At 41.2% G+C, this 13,941-nt stretch overlaps 1 protein-coding gene across 4 annotated transcripts in view; it reads left to right on the forward strand.

Annotated features, from left to right (window-relative positions):
* WASHC1 (WASH complex subunit 1) overlaps positions 1-13,941 on the forward strand; it is a 273,146-nt gene that overhangs the window by 237,532 nt on the left and 21,673 nt on the right. For all 4 annotated transcript variants that reach the window (XM_030214831.1, XM_030214830.1, XM_030214832.1 and 1 more), the window contains exons 8-9: positions 5,108-5,269; positions 5,990-6,148. In XM_030214831.1, coding sequence (XP_030070691.1) covers positions 5,108-5,269; positions 5,990-6,148 — 321 coding nt within the window. The remainder of the gene's footprint in view (positions 1-5,107; positions 5,270-5,989; positions 6,149-13,941) is intronic.

The following is a 13,941-nucleotide window of genomic DNA, read 5'->3' on the forward strand; positions in this document are numbered from 1 at the left end:
GAATATTATGACCACACATCTGATTTTTTACATTTTTATTACGTGTATATGCAAACACATTCATGGACTCCAAGGACATTCTGATGTCTTTTTGGTTTTGTTAAATGATCCATGCATGTTGTTTAGACATTGTGGTGTATTTCAAAGTGCAGACAGTATAATCTGAATCCACAGTACTTGGTCTGTCTTATAATAGGCACTCTGTTATTGTAGAAAGCTTTTTTGCACACCTGCTTGGTCAGTCATTCAGGGTATCCTTATGATAGGAATTTGACTGCTAGATTTTCAGAAGTTTGTTGATGTTCCATATTTGAATAACATATTCTGCAGTAATGTAGAAATTGAGCAAAAGGCGAACTAGCTTTAAGTGCTCTAGGATGCAGACTATTGAAGTGTAAGAGAGTGTTCCTACCTGTTGACTTAGAATAAACTGTGGTAGATGTGTCAACTTGTAAAGCAATTACATCGAAAAAAAAAATCACCATTTTTATAGTTTTGCCAAATTTACTAGCTTCCCTAATTTCTGCTAGCATATCATTTGTCTGTTCATTCTGGCCTGGTTGACATTAGTATCAACCTCAAAACAGTTATAAAGAAGGTTTCTACACTAATAATATCGTTATAAATTTAATACAAATTTATTCATTTCAAAGAATCTTTTCAACAGTAATAAAGCACAACAATCTTATCCGTAACAATAAAACATAGCAATCATTCCCCACATATATAACATAGTTAAAAGAACATCTCAAGTCCTCAGCAGTTAATCCATGGTGAAAGTGCTGAAGTGAACCAACCAGCACACTATAAATGTCCGAATCAGTCAATCTGTTCCCATCAATTTGAGAGAGAACAATTTTCACACATGGATTTCCTCCAAAACTCCTCAGTCCATTAATTTGCCATAAGGTATAGACAATTTATGACATATTCTTGTATTTCCACTCTTTTTACAATAATCTTCCAGTCTGTGTTTCCACTCTTTATAATAATCTTCCAGCCCAACACATAATTTGTGTTTCACCCCTTAGGCGTCATCAGGAGCTGTCAGCCAGATATCGAACAATTCACATGCGCAAAGTTGCTCTTTGAAGTAATGGAATAATAGACGGATTGGGATTTTCAACTATGTCACGCTAAGATTGTGAATTGTTCGATACCTGACTGACAGCTCCTGATGAAGCCTAAGGGGTGAAACACAAATTTTGTGTCGGGCTGGAAGATTATTGTAAAAAGAGTGGAAATACAAGAATATGTCATAAATTGTCAATACCTTATGGCAAATTAATGAACTGAGGAGTTTTGAAGGAAATCCATGTGTGAAGATTGTTCTTTCTCAAATTGATGGGAACAGATTGACTGATTGAGACATTTATAGATTCTTTGAAATGAATAAAATTGTATTAAATTTATAACGATATTATTATTAGTGTAGAAACCTTCTTTATAACTGTTTTGATTTAAAACTGAGGTATTGTTTATTAGATTCCTGAATGTGTATTGTTTGATTAGTATCAACCTACCAGTATTCTCTTTCCCTTCTCATAAGGATTTTCTATCCATAAGGATTACACACTACCATTTGTTTCTTGCTGAATTTTTATTCTGGTTTTCTGTTCCCTCTTTAACATAGTTCTATCCCCCCTCCAATTTGATCTACCCTATCATTACGATATTTGTACCCTGGTAAGTGTTTATTGATTGTCCTCCTTCCACCAGGTCTCTGAGATGCCTATTACATTTGCGTCTTCATTTAGTGCTATATAATCAAACTCTTGTATATTAGTTTTCAGACTTCTAGCATTTCTATACAGACATCTCAACATGTGCGTTTTGTTCGTATCTGCAAGCTGCATAGCAGTACACAGGGATAATTTGCAGTCTTTACTCAGCAATCCCCTCAAGGGCTCCTGACTGACTTTTGACTTTGTTGTAGCATTTCTATTGGGATGTTCTGACTTCCCTTGTTTGGTAGTATCCTTCAAAGATATCTCACTCCGAATTATGTGCTCTTGAATGGCTATCAGCTTTCCCTCCGAGTCTAGTTTAAAAGCGGCTCTATCTCCTTTTTAAATGTTAGCACCAGAGGCCTGGTTCCACCCCGATTAAAGGTTGAACCCATCCTTTTGCAATAGATTCCCCCTTCGCCAGAATGTTACCCAGTTCCTAACATATCTAAATCACTCATCCCTGCATCATAGTCCCATCCATGCATTGAGACACTGGAGCTCTGCCTGTAACTTGGTCTTGTACATGGAATGGGGCATCTGAGAATGCTGCCCTGGAGGTTCTGGATTTCAACTTTTTACAGAACAGCCTAAGCTTGGCTTCTAGAACCTCCTTTCCACATTTGCCTTTGTCATTGGCACCTGCGTGTATCAAGACAGCTGAATCCACCCTGGCACTATCTAAAATCTTATCTTGGTGACACATGAGGTTCATCACATTCACTCCAGGCAGGTGAAAATTTCCGTGCTACAATTAATAAGGTACTCTGCTCTTTAGTCCATATCTGTTTTTATCAATGTCTGAACTTGTGAGAAATAAGTGCTCTCAACCTAATGGGTATTTGTTCTTATGTTAAAGAATTCAATTATCAATGTCCTACAGAATTGTATTTTCTTGTTACTGGTGATACTGGGCATAAAGCCTTCTTGTTTTGCACATTGGTCAGACATACGAAAACCACTAAGGGTATGGAACATGTTCATTGATTGGCACCTTAGAAGAGTCATTTACTCCTGGCTGGGACATCATAGTATTATCCTATAAGGGCCACACTGCTAAATTTATAGGAACTTGTGTCATTGGGACAGAAATTGGCAACACTAGTACTAAGTAAAGATAAATTAATGTAAAAATCATTTTATTTGCAGCTGTTACTCTTGGGTATTGAAAATATCCTTGTGAAAAGCCTGAATTCATCTCATAAGCACAGAACATGTACAGGTGGTAGAAGTATATTATAGAGTGCCTTGTAAACATCTTCACATTGTACATTTTTTAATATTCTGTCTAAAATACAATTCATAGTGTATTAAAGTAGGAGTTTTTCACTGATCTATACAATATTCTGTATATGTCATTGTGAGAGAACAATTTGCAGAAATATGGAAAAAGTAATTAAGAATAATGAACCAAAAAGTCTTGATTGCATAAGTCTTCACACTCCTTGACTCAGTACTTGTTGGAAGCTTTTTTTGTAGCAATAATAGCCATGAGTCATTTAGGATAAATGTATTATCAACTTTGCACAGCTGGTTGGAGCAGGTTTTGCCCATCCTTTTCAGAAGATTAGCTCAAACTCTCTTGAAAGTTGGTTGAGGATTGTCTGTGGCCTGGAGTTAAGCATTACCACAGACTGAATATTAGAATCTGGTTAAGGCTTTGACTGGGCTACTCTAGGACATGCTGAGTCACTTCATTGCTGCTTTTGCTTTGTGCTTACAATCTTTATCATGCTGAAAGGTGAATTTCCTAGGTCAGAGGTAGAATGGAATATGTTTTCCTCCAGAATCAACCTACTTTGGACCATCCATCTTTCCCTTTTTCCTCATAAACCTCCCTGTTCCCACTGCTAGAAAGCACCCCTACCACATATTGCTGTTGCCGCCACCACGCTTTACTGTAGGGATGGTATTAAGGTGAGGTGCTGTGTCATCTCCACCACCATGATGATTTACTGTAGGGATGGTTACATACATAAATATTTAAAATAATGGTATTTACATGTGTATGTGTGCACACAGGCAGAATTTTGGCAGATACATACCTAAGTGCCATTCTAAATATGAGCTTTAACTTACACTGCACTTGTTTGCAAGGGGAGCATACACATGGGTAGAGGTAGAACTTACATGCATAACTTACACCCGTGATTCCCAAACCTGGTCCTGGAGGCACCCCATCCAGTCAGGTTTTCATGATATCCACAGTGAATATTCGTGAGAGAGATTTGCATGCACTGCTTCCACTGCATGCAAATCCATCTCATGAATATTCATTGTGGATATCCTGAAAACCTGACTGGCTGGGGTGTCTCCAGGACCAGGTTTGGGAACCACTGATTTACACAATGTGATGTGGGTATCTGCCACATTTAGGTGCTGACACTTACACCAACTCCATGGCTGATGTAGAGATGGTGCCTAACTTTCAAGTGCTTATTTTTTTTTTTGTTACATTTGTACCCCACGCTTTCCCACTCATGGCAGGCTCAATGCGGCTTACATGTTACACTACTATTCTATAAAGGAAAGTAGGTGCCTATGTTCCTTTATAGAATAAGCTGCTACCAGTTATAGAATTGCCGTCTACGTAGCTGTTCAGTAGTGCCTTCCATCTTGCTACCCTTCTGTACAGAACATGTTTGTAGAATAATTTGGACATTTTTGAATAGTCAATATAGTAACACTCCAGCCAGAGATAGCTATAGTTTTGAGAATCTGGGGAACTGGGTTCAATTCCCACTACATCTCCTTGTGAGCTTAGGCAAGTTTCTTAACTCTCCATTGCTCCAGGTACAAAGAGTTAGATTGTGAGTCCATTATGGACAGAGAAAGTAGCTGAAATATAATAAATGTACCATCCTAGCCCTCAGTTTCTGGTGTTCCTCAGTGATCCCCTCCCCCCCCCCCCCCCCCCCCCATCCTGTTCAATTTGATGATGGCTCCACTAGATAGTTTACTGGAATCCAGAGGTTTTATGGCTTTCATTTTATATATATGTGTGTGTGTGTATGTGTGTTTTTCTATTTATGTTTCTTTTATTTTGGGGGGGGGGGGGGGGGGGGGATTTTGCTTGCATATTTTCATGAAGCTCCAGGAGGTAATGGCTGCACAGGAATTCTAAATTATACAGACGAAGCTTTTCCATAGGGTTCCAGGGATGAGCTATTTCAGCACACATCAGCAAGTGAATGTAACTACTACTACTATTTAGCTAGTTATGTTGTTGTCCCCAGAGAACTGTAAGCAACTTCGCTGTGTGACAGTATAATAGGAGGCACAATCAGTACAATTTTTGATACAAATGAGTATGAAATTTGTGTATTATTGTTTCAGAAAGGATAATGGATTCAAATTTTTTTGATTGTCTTTATTTTCAGACCTTCGGGATGAAGGAATGATGCTGTCATTGTCACCACCGCCACCTCCTCCACCACCTCCACCTCCTCCAGTAATTACTTCACATATTCCTCCACCACCACCTCCACCACCACTCACTTCCACACCATCACAGCTAGGAATTGATGGAGGCTCAGATGCAGGTAGGGAGGATTTCTGCAAATGACTAAAGTCTGAGCTGCCTTTTCTTTTTTTCTTTGGTCTATTTTATTGCACTGGATGTTTTCAAAAGTGCAGCATCTGCATTATTTCATGAATATGGGGCTTGATTACTAATGCTCTTATTAATTAGTTTCTTATGATGTAGAATCGTGCCATACTTACTCTCTTTACCTCTGGCCTGAAGATTGTGAGGTCACTTCCCACCTTAGATGTTTATATATACTGTTTCTGTTCCTTGTGATAAAATATTTTGTAAATATGTTTTTTATGATATTTAATAAGATGTGAAGCAAGGCTGAGTTGTATTATCCAGACCCAATGACAAAATGCATTTATTTCAATTATAAGGAATCAAACTATTTCTAACACATTTTGTAGGTGTATATGTAAATTATTTTAAGATATGAAAGGAATTCTTCTAATAATATACAGGAATAGTTTAGTTTGTTTTGGTCACCTGCTTGGAGTCAGGAAGAATTTATTTTGTTTCCATTAAATTTACCTTTCTAGTAGAAAAAGGTGTAGACCTGTATACATTTTGTACTGTGTGTGCAGATTTGCAAGTTGCACAGGGATACTGAAAATTGCAGTCTTGCTGATATGGCCTTATTAGTTCTATATCCTCTAGTATTGAGTTTAATTGTTCAAGCGGTCATCCAAAGTTCTGTCTCTTATTTGAGCTTTGATTTATTTCTATACAGCTCCAGTCCAGGGAGCTCCAAAAGAAGTAGTCAACCCCTCCAACGGCAGAGCCTCTCTCTTGGAGTCCATCCGCCAGGCTGGTGGAATTGGGAAAGCCAAGCTACGAAGTGTAAAGGAAAAAAAGATGGAAAAGAAGAAATTGAAAGAGCAGGAACAAGGTATTTGGTCCTTCCCGAGCAAAGCATTTCATTTATTATCTTAAAGCTGAGTCCTGCCGGCCTTAAGCTTCCAATACCACAGCTCTCTCAAGTTTAATTTCTTATATTGGCATATAAATGCATTCATCTACTTGATACAAAAGGACAGCCTTTCCAGTAAGTTTATACTTCGAAGCATCAGATCCCTTTGATTAAGCGTTGTCCCTCTCTTTCTCATGAGGGTAATTAGTGCACTGCCATCACCTGTTTAAATAACCAGATTCCCTCGATTGAGTCTATTTTCTATCCTCTAGGGTAGGAGTAGACAACCAGAGTCCTCAAATGCCACAACCCAGTTGGGTTTACAAGATTTCCACAATGAATATGCATGAGATTTGCACACAATGGAAGCAGTACATGCAGATCAATCTCATGCATACTTATTATGGGAATCTTAATCGACTGGGTTGTGGCCCTCAAGGACCATGGCTGCCCACCCCTGCTTTATGGCCATGCTACAGCAACAAGATGCTATAGCCTAGGGAGGGAGGAAAGATGGTGGCCACTACTACAATGAAGCTTGCTAACCACAGTTTGATTGTAAGTAATAATCATGGCGCAAAGTTTGCGACCAAGCATTTTTCTGCTGTACCACACTGGGTTCTTGATTAATAATATTGGTTTAGGCTACTTTGAGCTCTAGTCTTTGTTTTGGGCTAAATAATTAATATTTTTAATAATTCTAGCCATCTTTTAATACATTTCACTCTATTTAGATATGTGTAAGCCTTGACTTTTGGGATAACCCTAGGCAACTGTCTAATGTGCACTCTGGAGCATGAAGTCTGGTTGGGTACACAATGTTTTAATTTTAGGGTATGGGCCAAGACTGGAGAAAAGCTCAGAAGGCCGAATAAGGCTGCAATCTACACTCTTAGAGTCAATCAATTCTCAAAAATAAAAGCAGACCACATGGTTGATGTGCTCTGAACCACAATAATTGTTTAACCCTCCTTATTTTTGAAGTAAACTATCAGGGACAATTAAGGCAGAGGCAGTGTAAGTGCAGGGCTCTAGAAAATATTTACACTTCTCCTTTGCAGTATTTCACTTTACTCCTAGTAAAGGAAGCTCTGTGAAGAGTCCCCTCTCTCTCTCTCTCTCTCTCTCTCTCTCTCTCTCTCTAAAACTTCTTCTCCTCTTCAATCTCACATAACAGCCAGTACAATTTGCATGCTAAATATTGTTCATTAAAACGTGATATGCTGTTCCTCATTGAAAAACAAATCAAAACAGTTTATAGACTTAGTTATTCTGATCTCAAAAGGATATCAGGTATGCAGGTGCTGAGCCCTGATAGACATGCAGGAAACGGGAAGTCTTTCAGTTCCCAGTTGTAAGGCTGCAGCAGCAAAAGTTATAATTGTGTCCTAGCTTTCAAACACAGCTGGAGCTTTAGAGTGCCCAACTATTTGAAATAAGTTAATTACCACAGCCACTGCCTTCTCTCTCAGGATGAAGAGGGTTCCCCAATTCCCACTTCACTGGATATAGAGCAGAGGTTTGGGTGACACTTCTTGTTAGCTGTACTGCACTCGTTTCTTTGTAGCCATTGCTATCTAAATGGCTATGCAGTAATTATTTTATCTGGGCCTAAGGCTAGAGTGCTCTCCCTTGCTGAACAGGGTCAGGGCTCAGGAGGCTAAAGCCAACAGACCTTAATTTTTTAAAAACTGGGCTTAGAGAATGACACGGGACAATGTTTGTCCCCGGGAGCTCTGACTCCATCCATACAAGTTTAAATATAAAAACAGTTATGGTTTTGTAGTTAACCTTTTTTTTTTTATTAAAGTATGAAAAGGAACAGTGTTCTGTTCAACTGTTTATAAATCAATAATACAAATCAAGGATCAACAACCCCCCCCCCCCCCCCCCCCGTTTGCCCTCCCTTCCTCCCCCTTCAAAAATATTCTCTCCCTGCCCCACTTACAAAGATGTAAAGAAACGGCCTGAGTTGTTAGCCCTTCCCTGCACAGCCACAGGAAACAAATAATCCAATTCCAACGAGCAACTGAAATAAACCCCCTACATAAGTAATGCCATACTGGGAAAAGACCAAGGGTCCATCGAGCCCAGCATCCTGTCCACGACAGCGGCCAATCCAGGCCAAGGGCACCTGGCAAGCTTCTCAAACGTACAAACATTCTATACATGTTATTCCTGGAATTGTGGATTTTTCCCAAGTCCATTTAGTAGCGGTTTATGGACTTGTCCTTTATGAAACCGTCCAACCCCTTCTTAATCTCTGCTAAGCTAACCGCCTTCACCACTTTCTCCGGCAACAAATTCCAGAGTTTAATTATATCCTTCCAACCCCAACAATGTCCTTAAATTATGAGACATGCACTGCAGCAAATATTAGTTCTAATCCACAAGATACAGCCTGCTCTGTATACCCTAATGGGGAAGAAATATGCCCTTTGAAGCACTCCCTATACTTTCAAACTATTCTGATTTTTTTTTTTTTAGCCATAGATGAATAATATGTCATTTACAATCTCAGGATTCAGTCTAGCTCTCCTTCCTTCCACAATCCTTCCTGCAATAGAAAATGTCCTCTGAGAGGACATGCTGTAGCAGGAATGCATGGGATCCCCCTTGCAAGTTTTGCTAGTTCCGGCCAACTCTTTTATTTATTTTTCCAAAATGTCAAAATATTATCGTAGGCATCAGCGGAACATAAGTAACTGTATAATTCATTAACAGCAGCTTTCCAAGGAGACATTGTTCCATAAGTCACTCAGAAAACTGCTAATGCTAACATCCATTTTCATTCTTTTGGAAGGGCCATGAGGCTCTGTCACAAAACACCTAGCCACCCGCCTGGGGTTACCCGTCCGCCACTTAAAAGAGTCTATCTCCAGCACAACTCAGGTCCGCCTGCACCTGCTGCTTCTGCTGTACACTAGCACCCACCTCCAACCGACTGGGTCACAACCGCCTTTGGGCGACTCTCCCACTCTCAAATTATCCCCAGTGATTTCTAAGTTACTGGGGCCACACTTCCCACAGTTCCCAGAAAGCACTCACAGACCCAACACCACCAAGATTCTTTATCAGTCCAGATGCAATAATCTGAAAAGGAATATTTAATTGTCCTTAAAAATTGAACATTAACCAAAAGAAGTGCCATCAGTAGACAATAACAGGTAACTGAAATATGGATCAATTATAACACTAACTAAACATTTGCTTACTTTCTGAAAAGTACCTGGGAAGATCAGGATATTTAACCTATTTACTGAGCCTTAGCAAAGAGATCCTGTTCTCTTTTCTTCCTAGCTAGGACTGGAGGCAAAATCAGTACACTCTAAAGGAAATGAGCTTCTAGGCCCATAAGAGCCCAGTCAAAAAGATTTAAAAGTATACCACTGCTTGCTTCCTGCTTGTGTTAAAGAAAAAGAACATTCAGTTCCATGTAGCAGCTTTACAGCAAAGAAACACCACCTGCTGGCCAAATATCAGAAATACACTTCAAGACATAATCAAGGCAGGAAAATATCCAATATATTTTACAGACCCAAAACACTGTTCCTTCATAGGCTCTTCCACAAGTGTGATGCTTTCGGAAATTTGGATTTAAAAAGATGTTGATGGACCCAAGCCTTCTATTTCGAGTTGTTGGTACAAACTTCCCAAAGATTTGGTTGCCATGTGTTTACACCCTCTGGGAAGATAATTGGATTATCTTTCAGACGTGCGTATAGAAGTTAGATAAACTTAACCACCCAGCAGCAATGTGCGGGGACAGAGAAATTAGACCCCACATATTCCAGCATGTATATTGGACTTAAGGTCTTCCAAGAGGTATATTAACAATAAGACTATTAACAGTTGTTACATTTTGCACCTTTTTTTTCAGGCAGAAGAAGGCAGCTATCTGAGAGAAGATATGGAGGAGACATGAGGAGGGCAGGAGGTTCTGCCGCTTAATTGTTGGAGCAGCTAGCTTAGGGTCAAAAATGCCTGAGGCTGACACACATAGTGCAGAGAGACTCATGATGGGAAGATTTATTTGAATTTATAACTATCCTGCCTGTCAGATCTCACTTACTATGTTCCTCCCGGCTCTGTCCTTGTACTCTGGGAGCGCTCACTGTAATGGCACACTGACTCGTAAGTACTAGTCACTCACCACAAAACCCACCAAATGGCGCACCTTTACCTCGAGTGTAATGGTGCTGAAAGCCAACCGTGGATCCTCCGTGCTTCGGGGCTGCGGCGCCGCCCTGACGGACCTCGATTCCCGCCCGCATCCCAGACGAACGGTCTCGCCGGGAACTGTAGGGAGGATGGCCTGAGCCCGAGACACCTCACGAGAGCCCTGCGGACATCCTCATCGGACTGGTTAGTGCTGAGAGCGGCTCCCTCCCAGCCTCAGGGCCGCAGCGTCGCCCCGGACTGGACATCGGAGGCCACCCACGGCGTCGCCGGTTTGGCAGCAGCGCCCCTGCACACGCTGTGCAGCGTGGGGAGCTCCGAGTGGCTGGCCGCCTGCGGCTGCAGGGTGAGGTGGAGGAGAGGAGCGTTGCACACGAGGCAGTGGAGCCGGGAGGACAAAGGAGAGGAACAACCCCGAGGCGTGACGCAATAACCTGGGCAGCACGTGGTGAGACACCAAGGCTCCATGCTGATCGCGATGGCCATGGTGGAAGCTGCCCGCGTCCACATTGGGAGTAGCCGGAGTCCCTGTGCCGGGAACAGCTGGAATCCCTGTGCCCTGGGGCGCACCTCGAGGCAACAGATCGTGAGTAAAGAGTGGGAGAGATTTTATTTAGGAAAAGCAATACTTGGGACTGTTAGGCACTTTTGCTGGGGAGCTGGCTGGGACAGATAAGAAGAGCCTAGGGAGGATTGAAACAGTATCTAAGAGCCACATACCAAAGAACAATTGAGTCAAGTGCCTTCCTATTGTCATTCAAACATCTTTCCCTGACCACTTAACTGAAACTGAACTGAATCTAACTTAAAGTGTATGCTGCAAAGTTGATCAGAAGTCTTGAGGTAGGATCAGGGTGAAAAGGAAACTCCCAACCTGAATTCTTTTTGAGGCATGTATAACACCGCCCTGTTAATTCTGTGAAGGTGCACAGAAGTTGGAATCTTCCAACCTAAGTCCTATGGGCTGCACATGTGACACCCTCCTGCTAATCACCTGAAGGAGCTCTGAAGTGACACCCTCCTGCTTAACCGCCTGAAGGAGCTCTGAAGTCCTCCCCCCTCCCCTCCAACCAAAGCCAGTAACTGGAGCCATAAAGAATTTTTGGGCAAGGAGGGAGGGAAATACAAAGCTGCTAAGAGACAAAGAAAAAGAGACTACTGATCCTGTATGTCTCTTCTCCCTCACCCCCCCCCCCCCCCCCACTATCAAACTGCTATCACCTATTCATTGTTGTAAAACTGATGCACGGGACCGTGGGGATATGTGCAGCTGTGAATGTCATGAAGGCACTCAATTGTAGCTGCCTGACTGTTCATTAACCCATCATTGAAACCTAATTCAATACTGACCTCCACAGCTAGAATGGCAAGCTGAAATAACACACAAGATCAAAACACCAGACTCAAACCAAAGAGCAAAACTATTCCCACACACCCAGTCATCTGGAACAGCCCCATTTCTAGCCCACAGAGAACAGAAACCAAAATAAATACCCTCAAACTACTCCTAATAATCTACTCCGTCACTGATCCACTTTACACTGACCACCCCTCTTGCAGACAATAATATCATACGCATACTGCATAATCATCAGAGACTGATTAGACACACCACACCTCATCAATCAGACAGCAACCTAAACAAAGGAAGAACACCAACATGTAGACAATTAACTCAGAATGCAAAGAAGGGCCCAAATAAACTCACCCCATCTAAGAAATGACAACTAATAAAAGTCCACACAACACCAAATGCAGAAGACCCATACCAAACAATCCAAGTGGGCTACATCAATGCCAGATCCGCAGTAAACAAAACAGCAACCCTAACAGATTGGATCACAGCAGAAGACCTTGACCTACTGTTCATCAGCAAAACCTAGATGCACGACCAAAAAGACCCCATAATCCTAGACCTGTGCCCTCCAGGATACAAAATCACACACTGGACCAGAAAGGAAAAAAGAGGTGGAGGCATAGCACTAATCTATTGATCTCACTTTACCACCGAAACCATTGCCGAGTCCATGGCACCTCAACTTGAAATCTATTCAATCAGAATCCATAACAATACCCTACACAACTATTTAAATTGTGTCTTGTTTTACAGACTTCCAGGCAACTGGAACAAAGGCCAGACCAACTTCATGGACTTCATTTCAAACATATGTGTGACCAACTCCAGTGTACTAGTACTAGGAGACATCAACCTTCATTTAGAAGACCCAAATGCAATCAACGCACGAGAATGTAAGGAATTCCTTCACCTTTGGGATCTCAAATGGCCACAAATGCAAGCAACCCACGTGAAAGAGTGAAAGGACACACACTTGATCTCATCTCACACAAACTTTCACCAGACCAGAACTTAACAATAACAGACATTAAATGGTCAGAAACACCCTGGAGTGATCATTACAAACTAAACCTATCCCTACACTGGCAAAAGAAAGGAGTACACCAAATCCAAGAACACACATCATACACATCAAGACGGCATGTAGACGCGAAAACATTCTGGCAACTGATATACAGCAATGAATGGACAGCACAAACAGAATCCACAAACTACCTCCTGGAATGGGATAAAAGATGTAAATGCATACAAGATGAAATAGCACCACTACGAACAAGAACATCACGCAAGCACAGCTCAATACCATGGTTCAACGATGACCTAACATAGGTTACAAACCAATCTATTACTCAGGAACTCATATGCAATACCATAACGAATTCTTCTTTACCATGTATGTACGCACCTTAATGCAATACCACTTTAATCCTTATGTCGAAATGATCTCTCTATAATTGATGACCTAACATATGCTACAATCTAATCTATCACTCAGGAACCTTTATGCAATACCATGATGTATTATTCCTTACCATGTATGTACGCACATTATGTAATACCATTTGTAATTCTGTTAACCGGAAATGACAACTGGCACTACGGCAAATGTAAGCCACATTGAGCCTGCAAATTGGCGGGAAAATGTGGGATACAAATGCTACAAATAAAAAAACTGAAAAAGCTAAAAACACTATCTAGGCAACTCGAACGAGCATGGAAAAATACAAAAGACGAACACTCTCTCAACACATGGAAACAATCACAAAGAAAATACAAATATGCAATAAGACAGACCAAAAGATCATACTACAAAACTAAAATAGGAACAGACTACAAAGACACAAAGAAACTATATCAACTCGTGAATAAACTGCTAGATACCAACCAGGTCACTGCATCGAACACAGACACCCCATCTGCAGACAAACTTGCTAAGTATTTCAAAGAAAAAATTGTAAACCTACACAACATGCTACCTCAAGGCAACACTGACATCAAAAACTTCCTAAACCAGCTGGACCCAACCATTGGAGAACACCCGGTTGACCGCACCTGGCTAAACTTCTCCCTTCTTACCGTCGATACTGTAGCACGGGCACTCAGGAGGTTCGCAACACTCACTGTACATTAGACACCTGCCCCAACTACCTACAGAAATCTGCCCCTGACCGCTTCATAGCACATCTCACATCCCATGTAAATTAAAAAGGGCAGTATCCTACTCACCCCGATACCA

This window comes from Microcaecilia unicolor, chromosome 9 (genome assembly GCF_901765095.1).
Source record: "Microcaecilia unicolor chromosome 9, aMicUni1.1, whole genome shotgun sequence".
NCBI classification, from domain to species: Eukaryota; Metazoa; Chordata; class Amphibia; order Gymnophiona; family Siphonopidae; genus Microcaecilia; species Microcaecilia unicolor.